This window comes from Pleuronectes platessa, chromosome 4 (genome assembly GCF_947347685.1).
Source record: "Pleuronectes platessa chromosome 4, fPlePla1.1, whole genome shotgun sequence".
NCBI lineage: Eukaryota > Metazoa > Chordata > Actinopteri > Pleuronectiformes > Pleuronectidae > Pleuronectes > Pleuronectes platessa.
Genome location: NC_070629.1, coordinates 24,441,390 through 24,461,482, shown reverse-complemented (window position 1 = coordinate 24,461,482; position 20,093 = coordinate 24,441,390). Strand labels below are relative to the sequence as shown.

General features: G+C 40.0%; 5 protein-coding genes across 5 annotated transcripts; 3 read left to right on the top strand and 2 right to left on the bottom strand.

Annotated features, from left to right (window-relative positions):
* Positions 1 to 2,303: 2,303 nt before the first annotated feature.
* On the bottom strand, positions 2,304 to 3,336 carry LOC128438880 (rhodopsin-like). The gene is made up of 2 exons (XM_053421630.1): positions 2,450 to 3,336; positions 2,304 to 2,361 (listed from the first exon to the last, which is right to left on the bottom strand). Exons 1-2 carry the CDS (start codon positions 3,334 to 3,336, stop codon positions 2,304 to 2,306), a joined length of 945 nt encoding a protein of 314 aa, XP_053277605.1.
* A 2,497-nt stretch (positions 3,337 to 5,833) lies between these two features.
* Positions 5,834 to 6,887, bottom strand: LOC128438500 (C5a anaphylatoxin chemotactic receptor 1-like). The gene is made up of 2 exons (XM_053421082.1): positions 6,025 to 6,887; positions 5,834 to 5,870 (listed from the first exon to the last, which is right to left on the bottom strand). Exons 1-2 carry the CDS (start codon positions 6,885 to 6,887, stop codon positions 5,834 to 5,836), a joined length of 900 nt encoding a protein of 299 aa, XP_053277057.1.
* Positions 6,888 to 8,592: 1,705 nt separating this feature from the next.
* On the top strand, positions 8,593 to 9,462 carry LOC128438913 (D(1)-like dopamine receptor). Its single transcript, XM_053421683.1, has one exon. It carries the CDS (start codon positions 8,593 to 8,595, stop codon positions 9,460 to 9,462), a length of 870 nt encoding a protein of 289 aa, XP_053277658.1.
* A 3,301-nt stretch (positions 9,463 to 12,763) lies between these two features.
* Positions 12,764 to 13,633, top strand: LOC128438499 (D(1)-like dopamine receptor). Its single transcript, XM_053421081.1, has one exon. The coding sequence runs from the start codon at positions 12,764 to 12,766 to the stop codon at positions 13,631 to 13,633; it is 870 nt and encodes a 289-aa protein (XP_053277056.1).
* Positions 13,634 to 17,265: 3,632 nt separating this feature from the next.
* On the top strand, positions 17,266 to 18,135 carry LOC128437804 (D(1)-like dopamine receptor). The gene has a single exon (XM_053420072.1). The coding sequence runs from the start codon at positions 17,266 to 17,268 to the stop codon at positions 18,133 to 18,135; it is 870 nt and encodes a 289-aa protein (XP_053276047.1).
* The last annotated feature ends 1,958 nt before the right edge of the window (positions 18,136 to 20,093 follow it).

Here is a 20,093-nt window from a genome sequence, read left to right as displayed (position 1 = left end):
GGTGTCTGTAAAGCTGCCTCGTTTATTTGGTCTTTATATTGAACAGGTGATACCAAACTGTGCCCATGAGGAATGACCTAATGGCACTCTTCATGTCAATCATTAAGCTTTTATTTCCCCCAACATGTTATTATCTTAAAGACATTTTATCATTTAAAACTGCAAAAAGTCAGAATTTAGTATTTCAGTTTTTCTTTTATTGCAATTCAGTTTTAACATTAACTTGCAGATTGAACCATGATCATTAAAAACGCCTCTTTGTTATATTGACAAAAATAATTATCACGCAATATTTCCCCCAAGCCAACATGCTTTTACTTTTCTTCTGCTCACCACAGTTACATAGATCAACAGCATTTGATTCATTATTAATTTGTTATCTTCTTATCATCAGTTGTATAGAAATCATCATTGGTCAGTGATCACTCTTTGTTTTCTGGTGATTCGGTTACTGAACCCAACTTATTATACTTATCATATGTATAGTTTGAACAGTGCATAATCCAAATGCAGACGCTTCTTAGTTTTCCATCATAAAGACTTTTTCAGCCTGAGATAATGTTATCATATATTACAACGCAGCTATATGTCGACACATACTATACATAATCCCCTTTGTGGTGAGGAAACAGCCTCATGAGAGGGGATTTACAATCAGCAGGTCAACACGTCACATATGAGAGAATAGAGGCGTCATGACTTTAATTCCAAGAAAAACTCTAAATTAAGACAAGTGCTTTACTGACACAAGATATCCACTTATTCGCTCATAAGCATTCTAGCACAAATCAGATGGTCCTAGTTTTCACCATGAAAATAAACCAGTCTTGAATGTGTAGTGCAACAGTTGTAGGGAATCAAATCTGGAATATAAAGATTAAATAGTCCTCACTATCTCCTCTTGTCAGGGAGTGTGTGATGTTGGAGGAGAGTGATGTTTAGGCTGAAGAGGTGAAGTGAAATGATTGTTTTATGTGTAAGATCAGCTGTGGAGCCACCAGCCTGTTTTCTCCTAACATACAAACATCAGCCTCGTGCAGAAATCCAGTGTCAAAGTTAAACTTCCACTGAAGTCACATGGTAAATTATTTCCGTTCTTAAGGCTTTTATTCAGCTCTTATTGGGCTGTCATATAATCAAAAAATCATCCTCATCTTGATGCAGGAGAAATATATAAATAATGTTATTATTATAATACTCTAGTGAACAAAGCATAACATTCTTCCTTTGCTAAAACACATGCAATGTTGTTGGAAAGTATGAACCTCTTAACTTGAAAGACAACTTTAAAAATATAGAAAAGAGTAGCATATATCACATATTAATAGTATTTTATTTACAAGAGCTTTTATTACTCGTTAGAGTTTTATTTGATCCAAAATAGCACCAGAGGGCGCTGTGGTGTCACGAATCCATATGAGGCATCTACTGACGCTCTTCCTGCGATGAAAAAAAAATCAGGATAGAAACGTTATTTAAAACATTGAGAAAAATATAAAAACAAATCAAGGACAATCTGGAAATATTTACAGAAATGGATAAAAATATATGTTACTGCGATGTTCCGGACCAAGGATCAAAAAGCTGTTTTCAAACTCGTCATCATTTGCTTGTAAGACGCAAATCTTCTTTGGTGAAATAGAGATTTGGACCCAAAACTAATTTCACATAAGAGACACTTGAATTGAACTTAACTTCAGCACCAGGATCTGCAGTCACATCAGTAAGCTAATGTTATTATATGTATATATATATATATATAAGGTCAGTTTCATCACACTATTGATCATTATCAGCTCAGCACGCAGATTATATTATATCTATGCTTGAACGTTTTATGGTGAGGGAAGTTTTTCTGTACTCATGGAGGCCTGAAAGTAAATAAATAATAAGAAGAATCAAAGAAGAATGATTTTGTTGAATAAGTGACTAATTAAGCATTATATTGTATAAAACTTTAACAACTATGAAAGTAAACCAGCAAACTGATGGACTAAAAAACAAATTTAAACATAAAACCCAAACTTGTTTCTGTTGAATGAGGGTTTGGCTTTATCAATTAATTCTTTTTTTTTTCGTATTAGAAGATAAAAAACATTACGAATTCAAAGGGCGTCTGTAACAATTAACATTAACATCAACAAGGTTTGAATAGACGGGAAAGCTACAGTTCATTACCGGGAACCTGTCAGCGTCAACACACTGAAATAAATAATGAAAATAATACTTATTTATTCATTTGTAGTGACATTTACATTTTTTGTTTTAGCTGGATGAGTCCTCGCTCATCTCACCTTTCCCAGTCAGTGAATCTTGGTCGGCCTCCCGTTACTGGTTCCCTTCACAGGACTGGGGACAACCCTGAGAAAGAGACGCATCAACATCTGCTTCACTGCACGTTCACTCCTCAGAGAAGCGAATATCACCTTTTTCCTTTTGCCCCTCTTACCTCCTCCTACAGCGAGGACACACTCTGCCCCACACCGTCCGCACCGTGGCCTCCCTCAGAGCCGGGCTCCCCCACAGGTACACGGCCGGTGTGCACACGGCGTTCAGACGGGCCATGATGGCGAACAGATTGGTGGCCTCGTTCCTAAACACGAGCCCTCGCCCCACTATCAGTCTGAGCACGATGTTAACAAAGGAGGGGACCCACAACACCAAGAAGCTGATGACAACAAAGATGATGATTCTCAGAGACTCCTTGTTGTTTTCTCTCTCTGCACTGGGGGGGTCTCTCTCCAGCTGGTACCTGGCTACAAAGTACAGTTTGATGGTCATGGCCACCTTGGTGAGCACGATGAACTGCAAGGTGATGATGCTGAAGACATAAACCTGCACAGCTTTGGAGAGAGGCAGGAAATTTTGAATGAGCAGCAGCACGTAGACATGGAACCAGCAATACACGTTCGTGGAGATGATCACCCTCCGGGTGACAAAGCGCATGTACGCGAATGAGTGGCACACAGCAAAATATCGATCGAACTGCGCGAATAAAAAGGTCATAATGTTCACCCCGAGCAGAGTTGGTAACACATTATAAGTCCCGTTTCTGGACGGGTAGCCCTCCTGCACATCAAACAGACCCTGGTAGTACACTGACAGCCCCACCAGCGTGTCACAGATGCTGGTGTTCAGCATGAAAATGAACCGGTTCTGCAGCCGCAGCGCTCTGGTGCACAAAATGCTGATGACCACCGGCCCTGCTAAAAGAACCGCGGCCGTGGCGAATAAGATCTGAAAGATAAAGATGAGATAATCGACAGGACTGTTAAAGTCCACAGAGAGACGAAGCACCGCTCCTGCCACGGGGGGTGTGAGGTTGAAGAGCAGCATGGTGTCTGTAAAGCTGCCTCGTTTATTTGGTCTTTATATTGAACAGGTGATACCAAGATGTGCCCATGAGGAATGACCTAATGGCACTCTTCATGTCAATCATTAAGCTTTTATTTCCCCCAACATGTTATTATCTTAAAGACATTTTATCATTTAAAACTGCAAAAAGTCAGAATTTAGTATTTCAGTTTTTCTTTTATTGCAATTCAGTTTTAACAATAACTTGCAGATTGAACCATGATCATTAAAAACGCCTCTTTGTTATATTGACAAAAATAATTATCACACAATATTTCCCCCAAACCTTCACAAGCCAACATGCTTTTACTTTTCTTCTGTTCGCCACAATTACATATATCAACAGCTTTTGATTCATTATTAATTTGTGATCTTCTTATTATCAGTTGTATAGAAATCATCATTGGTCAGTGATCACTCTTTGTTTTCTGGTGATTTGGTTACTGAACCCAACTTATTATACTTATCATATGTATAGTTTGAACAGTGCATAATCCAAATGCAGACACTTAGTGATTAGTTTTCCATCATAAAGACATTTTCAGCTTGAGATAATGTTATCATATATTACAACGCAGCTATATGTCGACACATACTATACATAATCCCCTTTGTGGAGAGGAAACAGCCTCATGAGAAGGGATTTACAATCAGCAGGTCAACACGTCACATATGAGAGAATAGAGGCGTCATGACTTTAATTCCAAGAAAAAACGCTAAATTGATATAAGTGCTTCACTGACACAAGAAATCCACTTGCACAGCGAATAGAAATTGATATTAAATACTAATATAATATCGCTGAACGATTTTATGTTAAAAGTGCATGATTTTAGAATATCACAATATCACAGAGCACGGTGCGATAACAATGGGAAGTAAAAAATAAGGTTGTTAATCAATCAATCAATCAAATTTTATTTGTATAGCCCATATTCACAAATTACAATTCATCTCATAGGGCTTTCACAGGGTGTGACATCCTCTGTCCTTAACCCTCAGCAAGAGTAAGGAAAAACTACTAAAAAAACATTTTAACAGGGTAAAAATACGTAGAAACCTCAGAGAGAGCCACATGTGAGGGATCCCTCTCCCAGGACGGACAGAAGTGCAATAGATGCCACGTGCAGGAAAACATCATCAAGATTAAAGTCTTCAAAATTAAAGATTAAAGTCTCTAGCTGTGGGCTATACTGTAGAAGTTAAGTTAAGATAGATGTGATATTGACTGACGGGATCATGATGGCAGTAAAGGGAAGCTTCACCCACACAGAGATGCCCTCCTGTTTTAAATTCTGACTTTCCATGATGAAGCTCAGGGATGTGATGATGGAGGGAGACAGTGATAGATTGACTGATGATCATAAATATCCCATTTCTCTTTGAGTGTCATTTAATTTTTGAATTGGAGAAGGTAGCTATAGATGTTAAATATAGTTTTTATTCCTGCTGGAGGCGTTGCCCACATACCCCGGCTCGTGTAGTAATTAGTCAGTTGTATTTATCAAAAACAACACGGAGCTGGCCGAGGTCCTGAACCTGCCGGTATCAGTGGAGCTGTCTGAGCCGTGGTGCTGAACCTGCGGCTCGTCAATACCATCACATTATAAATTAACACAAGCATTAAAGGGATAGTTCAAAATTGAATTCACTTATCTACTCACCACTGGGCCGATGGAGGGGTGGGTGATATGTTTGAGTCCACAAAACACTTTAGGAGTCTCAGGGGTTAAGAGGGTTTCAGCCAAATCCAAAACAATTGAAGTAAGAGGTGACAACTTTTTCAAACTGGAAAATAAAACGTTGTGTAAATGACACCATTTCGAGTCGCATTTGAATGCCGGGGCTTAACATCAAACGACAGACGTATAGTGATCCTGCCCCGCATGTCTGTAATGGATTTTCCCAGCAACACGTGGCAGTGGAACATTAATACATTTCGCCAGTCTTTCACCTTTGATTTCATACCTCACTTCACACACCATATCGTCCATGTTATAAAACTGTGCTCTCTGCAGACATTTGAAAAATCATTTAACACTACAATGTGCACGACCGTCAAACCCTCAGATTCAAAAGGCAACGAAAAAGCTGTGACCTGTAGATAAACACGACTGAAGTCATCCCCAGACCACACTCTGCTCCTCACATCAAAAAGCCACTGTAAAAGTTAAAAGTGTATACTAACAATGCTGGAGTGACTTTCAAAGTTTGAGTTTGTAACATTGGTTATTTTGAAAAATTTATAAAAACAGAACCAAACACGCTGTATATGAATTCCCTCTAATGTTCATAGGGAATTCATACACTCTGCAGACATTTGAAAAATCAGGAAAATAGTGGAATTTCTGATGATGAAGGACTCACGTTAATTCAAAATCAAACACATAACATATAAGACCCGTGTTCTGGTCATTTAGTCCGTCTCCATATGATTCCTGCTGCTGCTGATGATGTTGATGCAGATTCAGCTTCGTTGTCATTTCTTTGTTACTCCATCGATAGCTAAACCAATTCTGAAAAGAGACAGGAGGTGAGGGTGGAGAGAAAGAGAGGGCTGCAGTCAGTGTTTCACATAGCAATATTATAAGTTACACACAACAATTCTACAAAAGTCAAATGTCTCACACTCAATCAGTGACATTTTAAATTGCCTGTATTGAGACTGACCTCGGCCTCCGCCCGGGGCAGATCCTCCGCCACACAGTAACCCACACGGCCTCCCGCAGCGCCGGGCTGCCACAGATGTACAGAGCCGGGGTGACCAGTGCGTTCAGTCGAGCCAAGATGGCGAACAGGTTGGTGGCCTCGTTCCTGAACTTCAGACCTCCCCTGGTCATCTGTCTGACAATGATATTCACGAATGACGGACACCACAGCGCCAAGAAGCAAATCACCACAAACACAATGATGCGCAGCGACTCCTTTTTGTTCTCTTTTTCCGTGCCGGGCACCTCTCTCACCAAGTGGTTCCTCGCGATGATGTATAATTTAACGGTCATCAGCAGTTTGACAATAAGTATAATCTGCAGAATCATTACACCGAATGCGTTCATCTGAGCCGCTATTGAAATTGGCACCAGGCTCTGCACAGTGAGGATGGAGTAGGTGTAAATCCAACAAAATGCGCAGATACCAATGACAAAGTACCTGCTTATGAAGCGGTTATAAAAGAATGGATGACACACAGCGAAGTAACGATCAAACTGAGCGAACAGGAAGGTCAACACATTGACACCGAGGAATGAGGGCAAGATGTAAAACGTGCCGTTCCTGGAGGGGTAGCCCTCCTGGACGTCGAAGAGGCCGAGGTAGTAGACCGAGAAGCCGGTCATCGTATCACTGATGCTCGTGTTCAGCATGAATATGAAGCGGTTCTGGCCTCGCAGAGACGGGGTGCAGGAGATCCCGATCACCACCGAGCCGGCGACCAGCACCGCGCTGGTGGCGAACATGATGTGGAAGATGAAGATGAGGAAGTCTTCCGGAGTGTCGAAGTCCACCGACAGAGGGACGGTGGCGTTAAGGCGCATCCTGGTGCTCCACCAGAGGAAGAGCACGCGTGACACTTATAAAGGCCACATCGTGGATGGATCCTATGGAGTATACGCACACCTCCTGATCTCTAGAGGGCAGAGGCTTTAGCATAACAATATAGTATGTCGTGTAAAAACAACATGTCTGAATGATACCTTGTTATTTGAAGACACTTGTGCATGGTGATGGTGAAAAACTGGGGATGTTTGGTTACTCTACGACCGTCTACCTAAAATGAATTTCCTCTCACCTGAAGCCTGAGGTCTCCATCACCTCAGTTTCTATCACTTTTTGTTCAACACTTGCATGCCTCACATTCAGAGTAAACCTTGTTCAAAAGAAATAGGGTTTTATTCCAACCGACTAATCCAGCATTGCATCCTGAATATTACGTTCCTTTTTAATTTAACTGCAACATCTAATGAGTTTTATTGGAAATGTATGTGTTCATGTGGCCTTCATTTAACACTACAATGTGTACGACCGTCAAACCCTCAGATTCAAAAGGCAACGAAAGAGCTGTGACCTGTAGATAAACACGACTGAAGTCATCCCCAGACCACACTCTGCTCCTCACATCAAAAAGCCACTGTAAAAGTTAAAAGTGTAGACTAACAATGCTGGAGTGACTTTCAAAGTTTGAGTTTGTAACATTGGTTATTTTGAAAAATTTATAAAAACAGAACCAAACACGCTGTATATGAATTCCCTCTAATGTTCATAGGGAATTCATATAGAGAGCCTTTTCAAATGTGCAAATCAACACCATCCTCATCCTAGTTTTCTCCAGGACACAGGCTGTTTGTTTTTGCCGTCTATGAAACAGGGCTAAACAGTGTAATGAGACCCAGCTCTGTGTGAGGACTCCCTTTTTCACCTGTGCCAGCCGTGAAGTCACTGACCACTGTTAGATGATCATCATCAGAATAAGCTTTATTTACCAAGTATGTGTACAAGATACTAGGAACATGACTCGGGTTAAATTGTGCTCAGTGTACATACACAGATACAAAGACAATTATCACCAGAATGCAAGAAACATATTATGTGCCATTAGAGTTAGACTGTACAAGACAGAGGTGCAACCTGAAACAAGATGTGCAAAGGTGGACAAAAACTATTAACTACCATCTAGTACTACTTCTAATACTATTAATAATACTACTAACTGTGACTAGAGGACAAAAGTTCAGTATACTGCAAAGATATAACGAATATGGACATAAACCTCCCCTCTTTCTTCCATGAACATCTGATCAGGTTCATTTTCAGGCTTTATTGAACAAGTTTAAAATTGCACATTTGTTTAATAAGTTTTTTATGTTATGAATCTGTTTGTGAAAAAAAAAAGAGTCAGACTTGTTTTGCAAATCCTGAAAAATCTGTTTAGTTTGGTTTTATTTAGTTCTATATGATCTTTACAATATCAGGACAATAACATGTAATGATATTACAAACTGACAGAGATAATGAGTCATGTATTCTAATTGCAGGCTGTTGTTGTCCTTAAGCCTGTCACTTCACTTGGTGACCTGATGTCCAGGGAATTACAGCCACAGGTGGACGTGAGCTGGTCTTGACTGTGCTTCTTAAACCAGAGCAGAAGTAAACCCTCTCAGTTGTCAGGTGTCAGTGGCTCTGATGCTGCCACTCGTCACTGAAGACCTGCACTTTGTGCCCACATGTATGTTCTCTGCACCGATGAGTAACAGCAGCCTGCAGGGTCTGTCTCTAGCTCTGCCCCTCACCAGCTTTGGCAATGTGTTTTTGTTTCTTTTCAGTGTTTCCTTGGCTTTCAGCATCATCTTCCTCAACATGTCTGTGTGTGTCTCCATACTGCTGAACAGGGCTCTGCGCAGCGAGAACCGCTTCATGTACATGCTGAGCACCTGCTTCAGTGACATCTGCACCGGCGTGTCTTATTACTATGTGGGGGTCCTGGATGTGAAGGACAACTTCGACTCCCCTACGAGAACATATTTAATCGTGCCCACATTTTTAGGTCTGTCCTACATGGCCGTCCTGGCCGCGCAGGCCGACAGGTACCACGCTGTGGCTTCACCTTTCCAATACTCGCGCCGCATGACGCTCAACAGAACCGTGCTGGTCATCTGTGCTTTCTGGCTCTACGCCTTCCTCATCGTGGCTGTGAATAACCTGGTCACAGTCGGCGTGGCCAGACAGATCGTGAGCATTGGCTCCTTCGTGGGCAACATCTTTACAGTGATTATAATGATAGGACTGAACATCAGGCTGTTCATCATAGCCAGGTTCCAGCTGGAGAAGGAGCCACCCTCCGTGGAGAGGGACATCAAGCGCTCCTCGGTGTATCTCATACTGGTGGTGGCTTTGTTCTTTCTGATGACTTGGATTCCCCTCTTCTGTCATGTTATAGTCTGTAACTTCTCTGCATCTGAGTGTTACGCCTTTAAGAATGATGCCACCGACCCTATACGTGTGTTACCCCGAGTGAACGCTGCCCTCACCCCCATCCTGTACATCTGGGGCTGCTCCCCGCTCAGAGCCACGCTGCTCACCAAGGTGTGGAGGCCCTGCTGCAGGAGGAGGTGAGAGAGGCTGGTGAGGGGGCTGCCTGCAGATGTGTGTCATGATGCTCACATCTGACTCCACGTGAACATGTGATCACAGGTTGAATCACTTTACAGTTGTTGCAGAAAACGAACTTTTATTGTTTCATTTATGTGCGTAAAAGATTAGCAGTGATATGAATGTCCTTCTGAATGTCTAAGAGTTATCACATATTGCAGATGGAGTGTAATACATATTGCATGATGTGTACGTTATGCCTTTATGTGTTGAAATTTAAATCCATAAAACAGCAAGACAAATATCCTAAATGTTTATTTTTCTGACAATAATTCATTGAAACTTGAAATTGTTTCAAACGTCTTTTCCCATTCTCTCCCATTCTCATGGGTTTCATGGGAGATGTTTGAAATGTTTCATCAGGCACTCAGCCCATCCATAAAGTGTATTTAACACCTTCATGTTTTATGTGTTGTTAAATCACAGTGAAAAAATTAAAGATGTTATTCAATAAATAACTGATGGCAATGAGGCTGAAAATGAACATGTATAATATGGAGTAATCGTTAATTATAATACTACATATGTAAAGAAAAAATCAAAGGTTGTCAATGAACACCTGATCAAATTCAGTTTTTAACCACTAGAGGGAGCAATGACCCCTTGTTTCTCTATGGATGTCTCACCAATGATGCACCAAAGGCCTTTCATGGATTTTGGATGTGAATTTTTTTTTTTTCTCACACCAGCGTTACTAGTTTTTTATGTCTATAAATTCTCAATTCAGTTCATGTTCAGTCTTCAATATGCAGCATTTAAAATATGAATGTATAAAAGTTTAATCCAGTCATAACTTGGTAAACACACTTATTTTCTAAGACCTTGAGAAATGTCCTAATAATATGACATTAGTGAAACTTTAAACAGTTAACACATGTTGTTTGCAGTTTGTGTGTTTTGCTGTTGAAGTAGGAGTCGAACACAAAGAGGCATGAGTGGCCCTCAACTGTGAACACATTAAGAAATGATTGAATTAGGAAATGTAACCTTCAGGTTTTTGGCACCTTACACATGGAATAAGTTACAGATGGACTTTCAGCTTCAAAACCTTCTAGTGTTGAACAAGTTTAAAACTCTTGTAAAAGATCTAATGTGCAAGTTTTTATTATGAACAAGTTTTAATGTCATTAATCTGTTTATTAATTACTTTTACTGTCGGGAATGCGTTGCTGCTATTCTTGGCCAGGTCTTCCTTCTGATAGAGAGAAAATAAATAAAAGAACCCGACTGTTCCAGACTTGTTAAGCAGAACCGGACAAATAATATAAATTTAGTTTTATTGAGATGTATATGTTCTTTCAAATCTGAATTGTTATGTCAGGACAATAAAATGTAATGATAATATAAACTGAAAATAATAAAGATGAATTGACTCTATTTGCAGACTGCTGTTATTTTAAAGCCTGGTACGTCACTTGTGTATTCATAAACTTATATATACACTAAACAAACTATGTACGCACCGCAAGATTTAAATGATAACTCCTGTTCTGCAGGCTGGAGAGTTTACGATACACCAGAGGTCTTCAACAGGGGGTCCTCGACCCTTTGGGGGTCCGTGGAGGTACTGCAGGGGGATCACAAAATTTGGGGTTGATTAGACATTTATTTATATTTTTTTTAATTTAAATTTCTTTTTCCAACCAATTATTTCTGCACATCTCAAATGTCTTTAAATACACATTAACATGAATCCAACATATTTTAGCAAACGGATAATTGGAGGCAGAAGACGTTATCGCTCAGTCAGCTATGCAACACTGCAGCTCCTATACCTTGCACAGGTTTAAAATAAAAACATGAATATATGAACCTGTGTATTATTTGAATAGATTAGTATTAAATGCACAAAAACAGGGTAGCTGGGTAGGTTTATACACGGTACTAGGCCCAGTTTAATATAAAACACAATTTTAAACAATATAAATAGTTGGGGGTCCCTGCTCCATCTCTCCCTTTAGTTAAAGTATTAAAGTAAAAGTACTCATTTGACAGATTATTATATTATATTATTAAGCTCTATGACATCATTAGATAATTTATACTGAAGCAGCTGTGTAAGCAAGTGAAGCTACAGTCAAATTCATTATAAAAAGTTTTATATTAGATATATTGTGAGAGCTTGTTTCTCTCTTTGATTTGTGGTGAGATGGATCATCAAAGCATTTGAGAACTTCATAGAGAAAAACCTTTAACAAAATCTGACTTTTGAATTTTTTGTATTTCCTTTCCACAAGCAAAAAATGTTCAAAACCAATCTGTTTAGTCTTAAGTATTTATTTTAACAACTTGTTATATTATCCATTGTTTTGAAATCTTCATCTTTAAAGCTCTCAAATAAATGTACTGTAGTATAAAATAAAATAATTCCCTTTGAGATGTTTCAGAGAAGAAGAACATAGTAGCATGAAGTTGAAATACTAAAGTAAGAGTTCTTACATGTGATGGAGAAGAAAATAAATATTTGAGTTTTACAGTATTTTTGTGATTGTGTAGTGCAGTGATCTTCAATGTTGTTCAGGCCAAGGACCCCCAAACTGGGCGAGAGATGGAGCAGGGAATCCCCAACTATTTATATTGTATAAAATTGTGTTTTATATTAAACTGGGCCTAGTACTGTGTGTAAACATACCCAGCTACCCTGTTATTGTGCATTTAATACTAAGCTATTCAAATAATACACAGGTTAATTTATTCATGTTTTTATTTTAATCTCGTGCAAGGTATAGGAGCTGCAGTGTTGCATTGCTGACTGAGAGATAACGTCTTCTGCCTCCATTTATCCATCCCTACAATAGTTGAATTCATGTTAATGTGTATTTAAAGATATTTGACATGTGCAAAAATAATTGGTTGGAAAAAGAAATTTAAAATTAAAAGAATATAAAAAAATGTCTAATCAACCCCAAATTCCATGACCCCCCTGCAGTACCTCCGCGGACCCCCTAAGAGTCGAGGACCCCCTGTTGAAGACCTCTGCTTTACCGTATGAAGGTGGACCCTTGGGGGTCAACCTTGATAACATCAGTCCTATAAGTGTTCTCAGACTCTGACAGAGGGCTTCAGCCCCGAATGCCCGAGCCAGGCAACGCCCCTGTTGTTGACCTCTGGGGAATTACAGCCACAAGTGGACGTGAGCTGGTCTTGACTGTGCTTCTTAAACCAGAGCAGAAGTAAACCCTCTCAGTTGTCAGGTCTCAGCGGCTCTGCTGCTGCCACTCGTCACTGAAGACCTGAACTCTGTGCTCCCCTGTTCTCTGCACTGATGAGTAACAGCAGCCTGCAGGGTCTGTCTCTAGCTCTGCCCCTCACCAGCTTTGGTAATGTGTTGTTGTTTCTTTTCAGTGTTTCCTTGGCTTCCAGCATCATCTTCCTCAACATGTCTGTGTGTGTCTCCATACTGCTGAACAGGGCTCTGCGCAGCGAGAACCGCTTCATGTACATGCTGAGCACCTGCTTCAGTGACATCTGTTCCGGCGTGTCTTATTACTATGCGGGGGTCCTGGATGTGACGGACACCATCAACTCCCCTACGAGAACATATTTAATCGTGCCCACATTTTTAGGTCTGTCCTACATGGCCATCCTGGCCGCGCAGGCCGACAGGTACCACGCTGTGGCTTCACCTTTCCAATACTCGCGCCGCATGACGCTCAACAGAACCGTGGTGGTCATCTGTGCTTTCTGGCTCTACGCCTTCCTCATCGTGGCTGTGAATAACCTGGTCACAGTCGGCGTGGCCCAACGGATCACGAGCATTGGCTCCTTCGTGGGCAACATCTTCACAGTGATTATAATGATAGGACTGAACATCAGGCTGTTCATCATAGCCAGGTTCCAGCTGGAGAAGGAGCCACCCTCCGTGGAGAGGGACATCAAGCGCTCCTCGGTGTATCTCATACTGGTGGTGGCTTTGTTCTTTCTGATGACGTGGCTTCCCCTCTTCTGTCATGTTATAGTCTGTAACTTCTCTGCATCTGTGTGTTACGCCTTTAAGAATGATGCCACCGACCCTATACGTGTGTTACCCCGAGTGAACGCTGCCCTCACCCCCATCCTGTACATCTGCGGCTGCTCCCCGCTCAGAGCCACGCTGCTCACCAAGGTGTGGAGGCCCTGCTGCAGGAGGAGGTGAGAGAGGCTGGTGAGGGGGGCTGCCTGCAGATATGTGTCATGATGCTCACATCTGACTCCACGTGAACATGTGATCACAGGTTGAATCACTTTACAGTTGTTGCAGAAAACGAACTTTTATTGTTTCATTTATGTGCTAAAAGATTAGCAGTGATATGAATGTCCTTCTGAATGTCTAAGAGTTATCACATATTGCAGATGGAGTGTAATACATATTGCATGATGTGTACGTTATGCCTTTATGTGTTGAAATTTAAATCCATAAAACAGCAAGACAAATATCCTAAATGTTTATTTTTCTGACAATAATTCATTGAAACTTGAAATTGTTTCAAACGTCTTTTCCCATTCTCTCCCATTCTCATGGGTTTCATGGGAGATGTTTGAAATGTTTCATCAGGCACTCGGCCCATCCATAAAGTGTATTTAACACCTTCATGTTTTATGTGTTGTCAAATCACAGTGAACAAATTACAGATGTTATTCCACAAGTAACTGATGGAAATTAGGCTGAAAATGAACATTTATAATATGGATTAATTGTTAACTGTAATACTATATATATAAAGAAATGATTTAAGGATGTCAAGGATGTTTTCTAATAATCTTGAACAGTTTTTTAACAAATATGTTCGACATAAACCTTCTCTATTTCCCTTACGAACACCTGATCAAATTCAGTTTTTAACCACTAGAGGGAGCAATGACCCCTCGTTTCTCTATGGATGTCTCACAAATGATGCACCAAATACCTTTTATGGATGTTGGACATGATTTCTTTTTCTCACACCAGCGTTACTAGTTTTTTATGTCTGTAAATTCTCAATTCAGTTCATGTTCAGTCTTCAATATGCAGCATTTAAAATATGAATGTATAAAAGTTTAATCCAGTCATAACTTGGTAAACACACTTATTTTCTAAGACCTTAAGACATTTCCTAAAAATATGACATTAGTGAAACTTTAAACAGTTAACACATGTTGTTTGCAGTTTGTGTGTTTTGCTGTTGAAGTAGGAGTCGAACACAAAGAGGCATGAGTGGCCCTCAACTGTGAACACATTAAGAAATGATTGAATTAGGAAATGTAACCTTCAGGTTTTTGGCACCTAACACATGGAATAAGTTACAGATGGACTTTCAGCTTCAAAACCTTCTAGTGTTGAACAAGTTTAAAACTCTTGTAAAAGATCTAATGTGCAAGTGTTTATTATGAGCAAGTTTTAATGTCATTAATCTGTTTGTTAATTACTTTTACTGTCGGGAATGCGTTGATGCTATTCTTGGCCAGGTCATCCTTCTGATAGAGAGAAAATAAATAAAAGAACCAGACTGTTCAAGACTTGTTTAGCAGAACCTGACAAATAATATAAATTTAGTTTTATTGAGATGTATATGTTCTTTCAAATTAACCGAAAATAATAAAGATGAATTGACTCTATTTGCAGACTGATGTTATTTTAAAGCCTGGCACGTCACTCGTTGACCGGGGGGTTGGGGGGGTCAGCTGCAGAATAAAACATCCGGGGCTGAGTCCGCAGGGGGGGTAATAAGGTGTATTGATAAACTTATATATACACTAAACAAACTATATATACACATAAGAAACTATATATACACACCCCAAGATATAAATGATAACTCCTGCTCTGCAGGCTGGAGAGTTTGCACTACACAATCACACAAATACTGTAAAACTCAAATATTTATTTTCTTCTACATCACATGTAACAACTTGTACTTTAGTATTTCCACTTCATGCTACTTCGTACTTCTTCTCTGATACATCACAGAGATAATTATTTTTTACTTTATACTGCAGTACATTTACTTGAGGGCTTTAAAGATGAAGATTTCAAAACAATGGATAATATAACAAGTGGTTAAAACAAATTGTTAAAGACTAACAGACTGGTTTTGAACATATTTTGCTTATGAAAAATTAATTAAATTTGATCAAATGTCAGATTTTGTTAAAGGTTTCTCTCTTTGAAGTTGTCAAATGCTTTGATGATCCATCTCACCACAGATCAAAGACAGAAACAAACTCTCACAAAATATCTCATATAAAACTGTTTATAATGAATTTGACTCTGTCAAAGTGATTCAAGCCGTGGTCACATGTTCACGTGGAGCCAGATGTGAGCATCATGACACACATCTGCAGGTACGTTTTATTGGAAATGTACTGTATGTGTTAATGTGGCCTTCATTTAACACTTCAATGTGCACGACCGTCAAACCCTCAGAATCAAAAGGCAATGAAAGAGCTGTGACCTGTAGATAAACACGACTGAAGTCATCCCCAGACCACACTCTGCTCCTCACATCAAAAAGCCACTGTAAAAGTTAAAAGTGTAGACTAACAATGCTGGAGTGACTTTCAAAGTTTGAGTTTGTAACATTGGATATTTTGAAAAATGTATAAAAACAGAACCAAACACGCTGTATATGAATTCCCTCTAATGTTCATAGGGAATTCACATAGAGAGCGTTTTCAAATGTGCAAATCAACACCATCCTCATCCTAGTTTTGTCCAGGACACAGGCTGTTTGTTTTTGCCGTGTATGAAACAGGGCTAAACAGTGTAATGAGACCCAGCTCTGTGTGAGGACTCCCTTTTTCACCTGTGCCAGCCATGAAGTCAATGACCACTGTTACTCAGAAACCCCCCTTCTTACCCAGAAGGCGGTGCAGGTTCTGGTCCAGGCTCTGGTCATCTCTCACCTAGACTACTGTAACTCCCTCCTGGCAGGTCTACCTGCTAGTGCCATCCGACCTTTGCAGCTCATCCAGAATGCAGCAGCTCGACTGGTTTTTAACCTAATATCACTCACACTACTCAGCTTCTCCGCTCCCTTCACTAGCAGTGGCTGCCGCATCCCTTTCCAAACATTGGTAGCTGCTACCGTGCTGTGAACGGATCAGGTCCAGTCTACATCCAGGACATGGTCAAACGTTACACCACAGTCTGTTCACTCCGCTCTGCTTCGGCCAATCGGCTTGTTGATCCCTCACTGCAAGCTAAACAAAGATGCTACAACGAATATGGACATAAACCTCCCCTCTTTCTTCCATGAACACCTGATCAGGTTCATTTTCAGGCTTTATTGATGTCTACCTAATGACAGACCAAATATGTTTTATGGATTAACAAAATAAACACATGGAATGGTTTACAGACTGATTTTCAGCTTCAAAGCCTTCTAGTGTTGAACAAGTTTAAAATTGCACATTTGTTTAATATGACAACGTTTTTAGCTTATGAATCTGTTTGTGAAAAATAAAAAGGTTTATTTAGCAAAACCTAAAATCTGTTTGGTTCAGTTTTATTTAGTTCTATATGATCTTTTCAATATCAGGACAATAACATGTAATGATAATACAAACTGACAGCGATAATGAGTCATGTATTCTAATTGCAGGCTGTTGTTGTCCTTAAGCCTGTTACTTCACTTGGTGACCTGATGTCCAGGGAATTACAGCCACAGGTGGACGTGAGCTGGTCTTGACTGTGCTTCTTAAACCAGAGCAGAAGTAAACCCTCTCAGTTGTCAGGTGTCAGTGGCTCTGATGCTGCCACTCGTCACTGAAGACCTGAACTTTGTGCCCACATGTATGTTCTCTGCACCGATGAGTAACAGCAGCCTGCAGGGTCTGTCTCTAGCTCTGCCCCTCACCAGCTTTGGTAATGTGTTGTTGTTTCTTTTCAGTGTTTCCTTGGCTTCCAGCATCATCTTCCTCAACATGTCTGTGTGTGTCTCCATACTGCTGAACAGGGCTCTGCGCAGCGAGAACCGCTTCATGTACATGCTGAGCACCTGCTTCAGTGACATCTGCACCGGCGTGTCTTATTACTATGTGGGGGTCCTGGATGTGAATGATGGCATTAACTCCCCTAGGGGAACACATTTAATCGTACCCACATTTTTAGGTCTGTCCTACATGGCCGTCCTGGCCGCGCAGGCCGACAGGTACCACGCTGTGACTTCACCTTTCCAATACTCGCGCCGCATGACGCTCAACAGAACCGTGGTGGTCATCTGTGCTTACTGGCTCTACGCCTTCCTCATCGTGGCTGTGAATAACCTGGTCACAGTCGGCGTGGCCCAACGGATCACGAGCATTGGCTCCTTAGTGGGCAACATCTTCACAGTGATTATAATGATAGGACTGAACATCAGGCTGTTCATCATAGCCAGGTTCCAGCTGGAGAAGGAGCCACCCTCCGTGGAGAGGGACATCAAGCGCTCCTCGGTGTATCTCATACTGGTGGTGGCTTTGTTCTTTCTGATGACTTGGCTTCCCCTCTTCTGTCAGGTTATAGTCTGTAACTTCTTTGGCTTGGTGTGTTACACGTTTAAGAATGATGCCACCAACCCTATACGTGTGTTACCCCGAGTGAACGCTGCCCTCACCCCCATCCTGTACATCTGGGGCTGCTCCCCGCTCAGAGCCACGCTGCTCACCAAGGTGTGGAGGCCCTGCTGCAGGAGGAGGTGAGAGAGTGAGGGTGGGTGCCTGCAGATGTGTGTCATGATGGTCACATCTGACTCCACGTGAACATGTGATAACAGGTTGAATCACTTTACAGTTGTTGCAGAAAAAGAACTTTTATTGTTTCATTTATGTGCGTAAAAGCATAGCAGTTATCTGAATGTCCTTCTGAATGTCTAAGAGTTATCACATATTGCAGATGGAGTGTAATACATATTGCATGATGTGTACGTTATGCCTCTGTGTGTTGAAATGTTCTTTTTTGTTAGATCTTCCTTTAAATCCATAAAACAGCAATAAATTATCCTAAATGTTTATTTTTCTGACAATAATTCATTGAAACTTGAAATTGTTTCAAACGTCTTTTCCCATTCTCTTCCATTCTCATGGGTTTCATGGGAGATGTTTGAAATGTTTCATCAGGCACTCGGCCCATCCATAAAGTGTATTTAACACCTTCATGTTTTATGTGTTGTCAAATCACAGTGAACAAATTACAGATGTTATTCCACAAGTAACTGATGGAAATTAGGCTGAAAATGAACATTTATAATATGGAGTAATTGTTAACTGTAATACTATATATGTAAAGAAATGATTTAAGGATGTCAAGGATGTTTTCTAATAATCTTGAACAGTTTTTAACAAATATGTTCGACATAAACCTTCTCTATTTCCCTTACGAACACCTGATCAAATTCAGTTTTTAACCACTAGAGGGAGCAATGACCCCTCGTTTCTCTATGGATGTCTCACAAATGATGCACCAAATACCTTTTATGGATGTTAGATATGATATTTTTTTCTCACACCAGCGTTACTAGTTTTTTATGTCTGTAAATTCTCAATTCAGTTCATGTTCAGTCTTCAATATGCAGCATTTAAAATATGAATGTATAAAAGTTTAATCCAGTCATAACTTGGTAAACACACTTATTTTCTAAGACCTTGAGAAATGTCCTAATAATATGACATTAGTGAAACTTTAAACAGTTAACACATGTTGTTTGCAGTTTGTGTGTTTTGCTGTTGAAGTAGGAGTCGAACACAAAGAGGCATGAGTGGCCCTCAACTGTGAACACATTAAGAAATGATTGAATTAGGAAATGTAACCTTCAGGTTTTTGGCACCTTACACATGGAATAAGTTACAGATGGACTTTCAGCTTCAAAACCTTCTAGTGTTGAACAAGTTTAAAACTCTTGTAAAAGATCTAATGTGCAAGTGTTTATTATGAGCAAGTTTTAATGTCATTAATCTGTTTGTTAATAACTTTTACTCTCGGGAATGCGTTGATGCTATTCTTGGCCAGGTCATCCTTCTGATAGAGAGAAAATAAATAAAATAACCAGACTGTTCCAGACTTGTTAAGCAGAACCGGACAAATAATATAAATTTAGTTTTATTGAGATGTATATGTTCTTTCAAATTAACCGAAAATAATAAAGATGAATTGACTCTATTTGCAGACTGATGTTATTTTAAAGCCTGGCACGTCACTCGTTGACCGGGGGGTGGGGGGGGTCAGCTGCAGAATAAAACATCCGGGGCTGAGTCCGCAGGGGGGGTAATAAGGTGTATTGATAAACTTATATATACACTAAACAAACTATATATACACATAAGAAACTATATATACACACCCCAAGATATAAATGATAACTCCTGCTCTGCAGGCTGGAGAGTTTGCACTACACAATTACACAAATACTGTAAAACTCAAATATTTATTTTCTTCTACATCACATGTAACAACTTGTACTTTAGTATTTCCACTTCATGCTACTTCGTACTTCTTCTCTGATACATCACAGAGATAATTATTTTTTACTTTATATTGCAGTACATTTACTTGAGGGCTTTAAAGATGAAGATTTCAAAACAATGGATAATATAACAAGTGGTTAAAGCAAATTGTTAAAGACTAACAGATTGGTTTTGAACATATTTTGCTTATGAAAAAG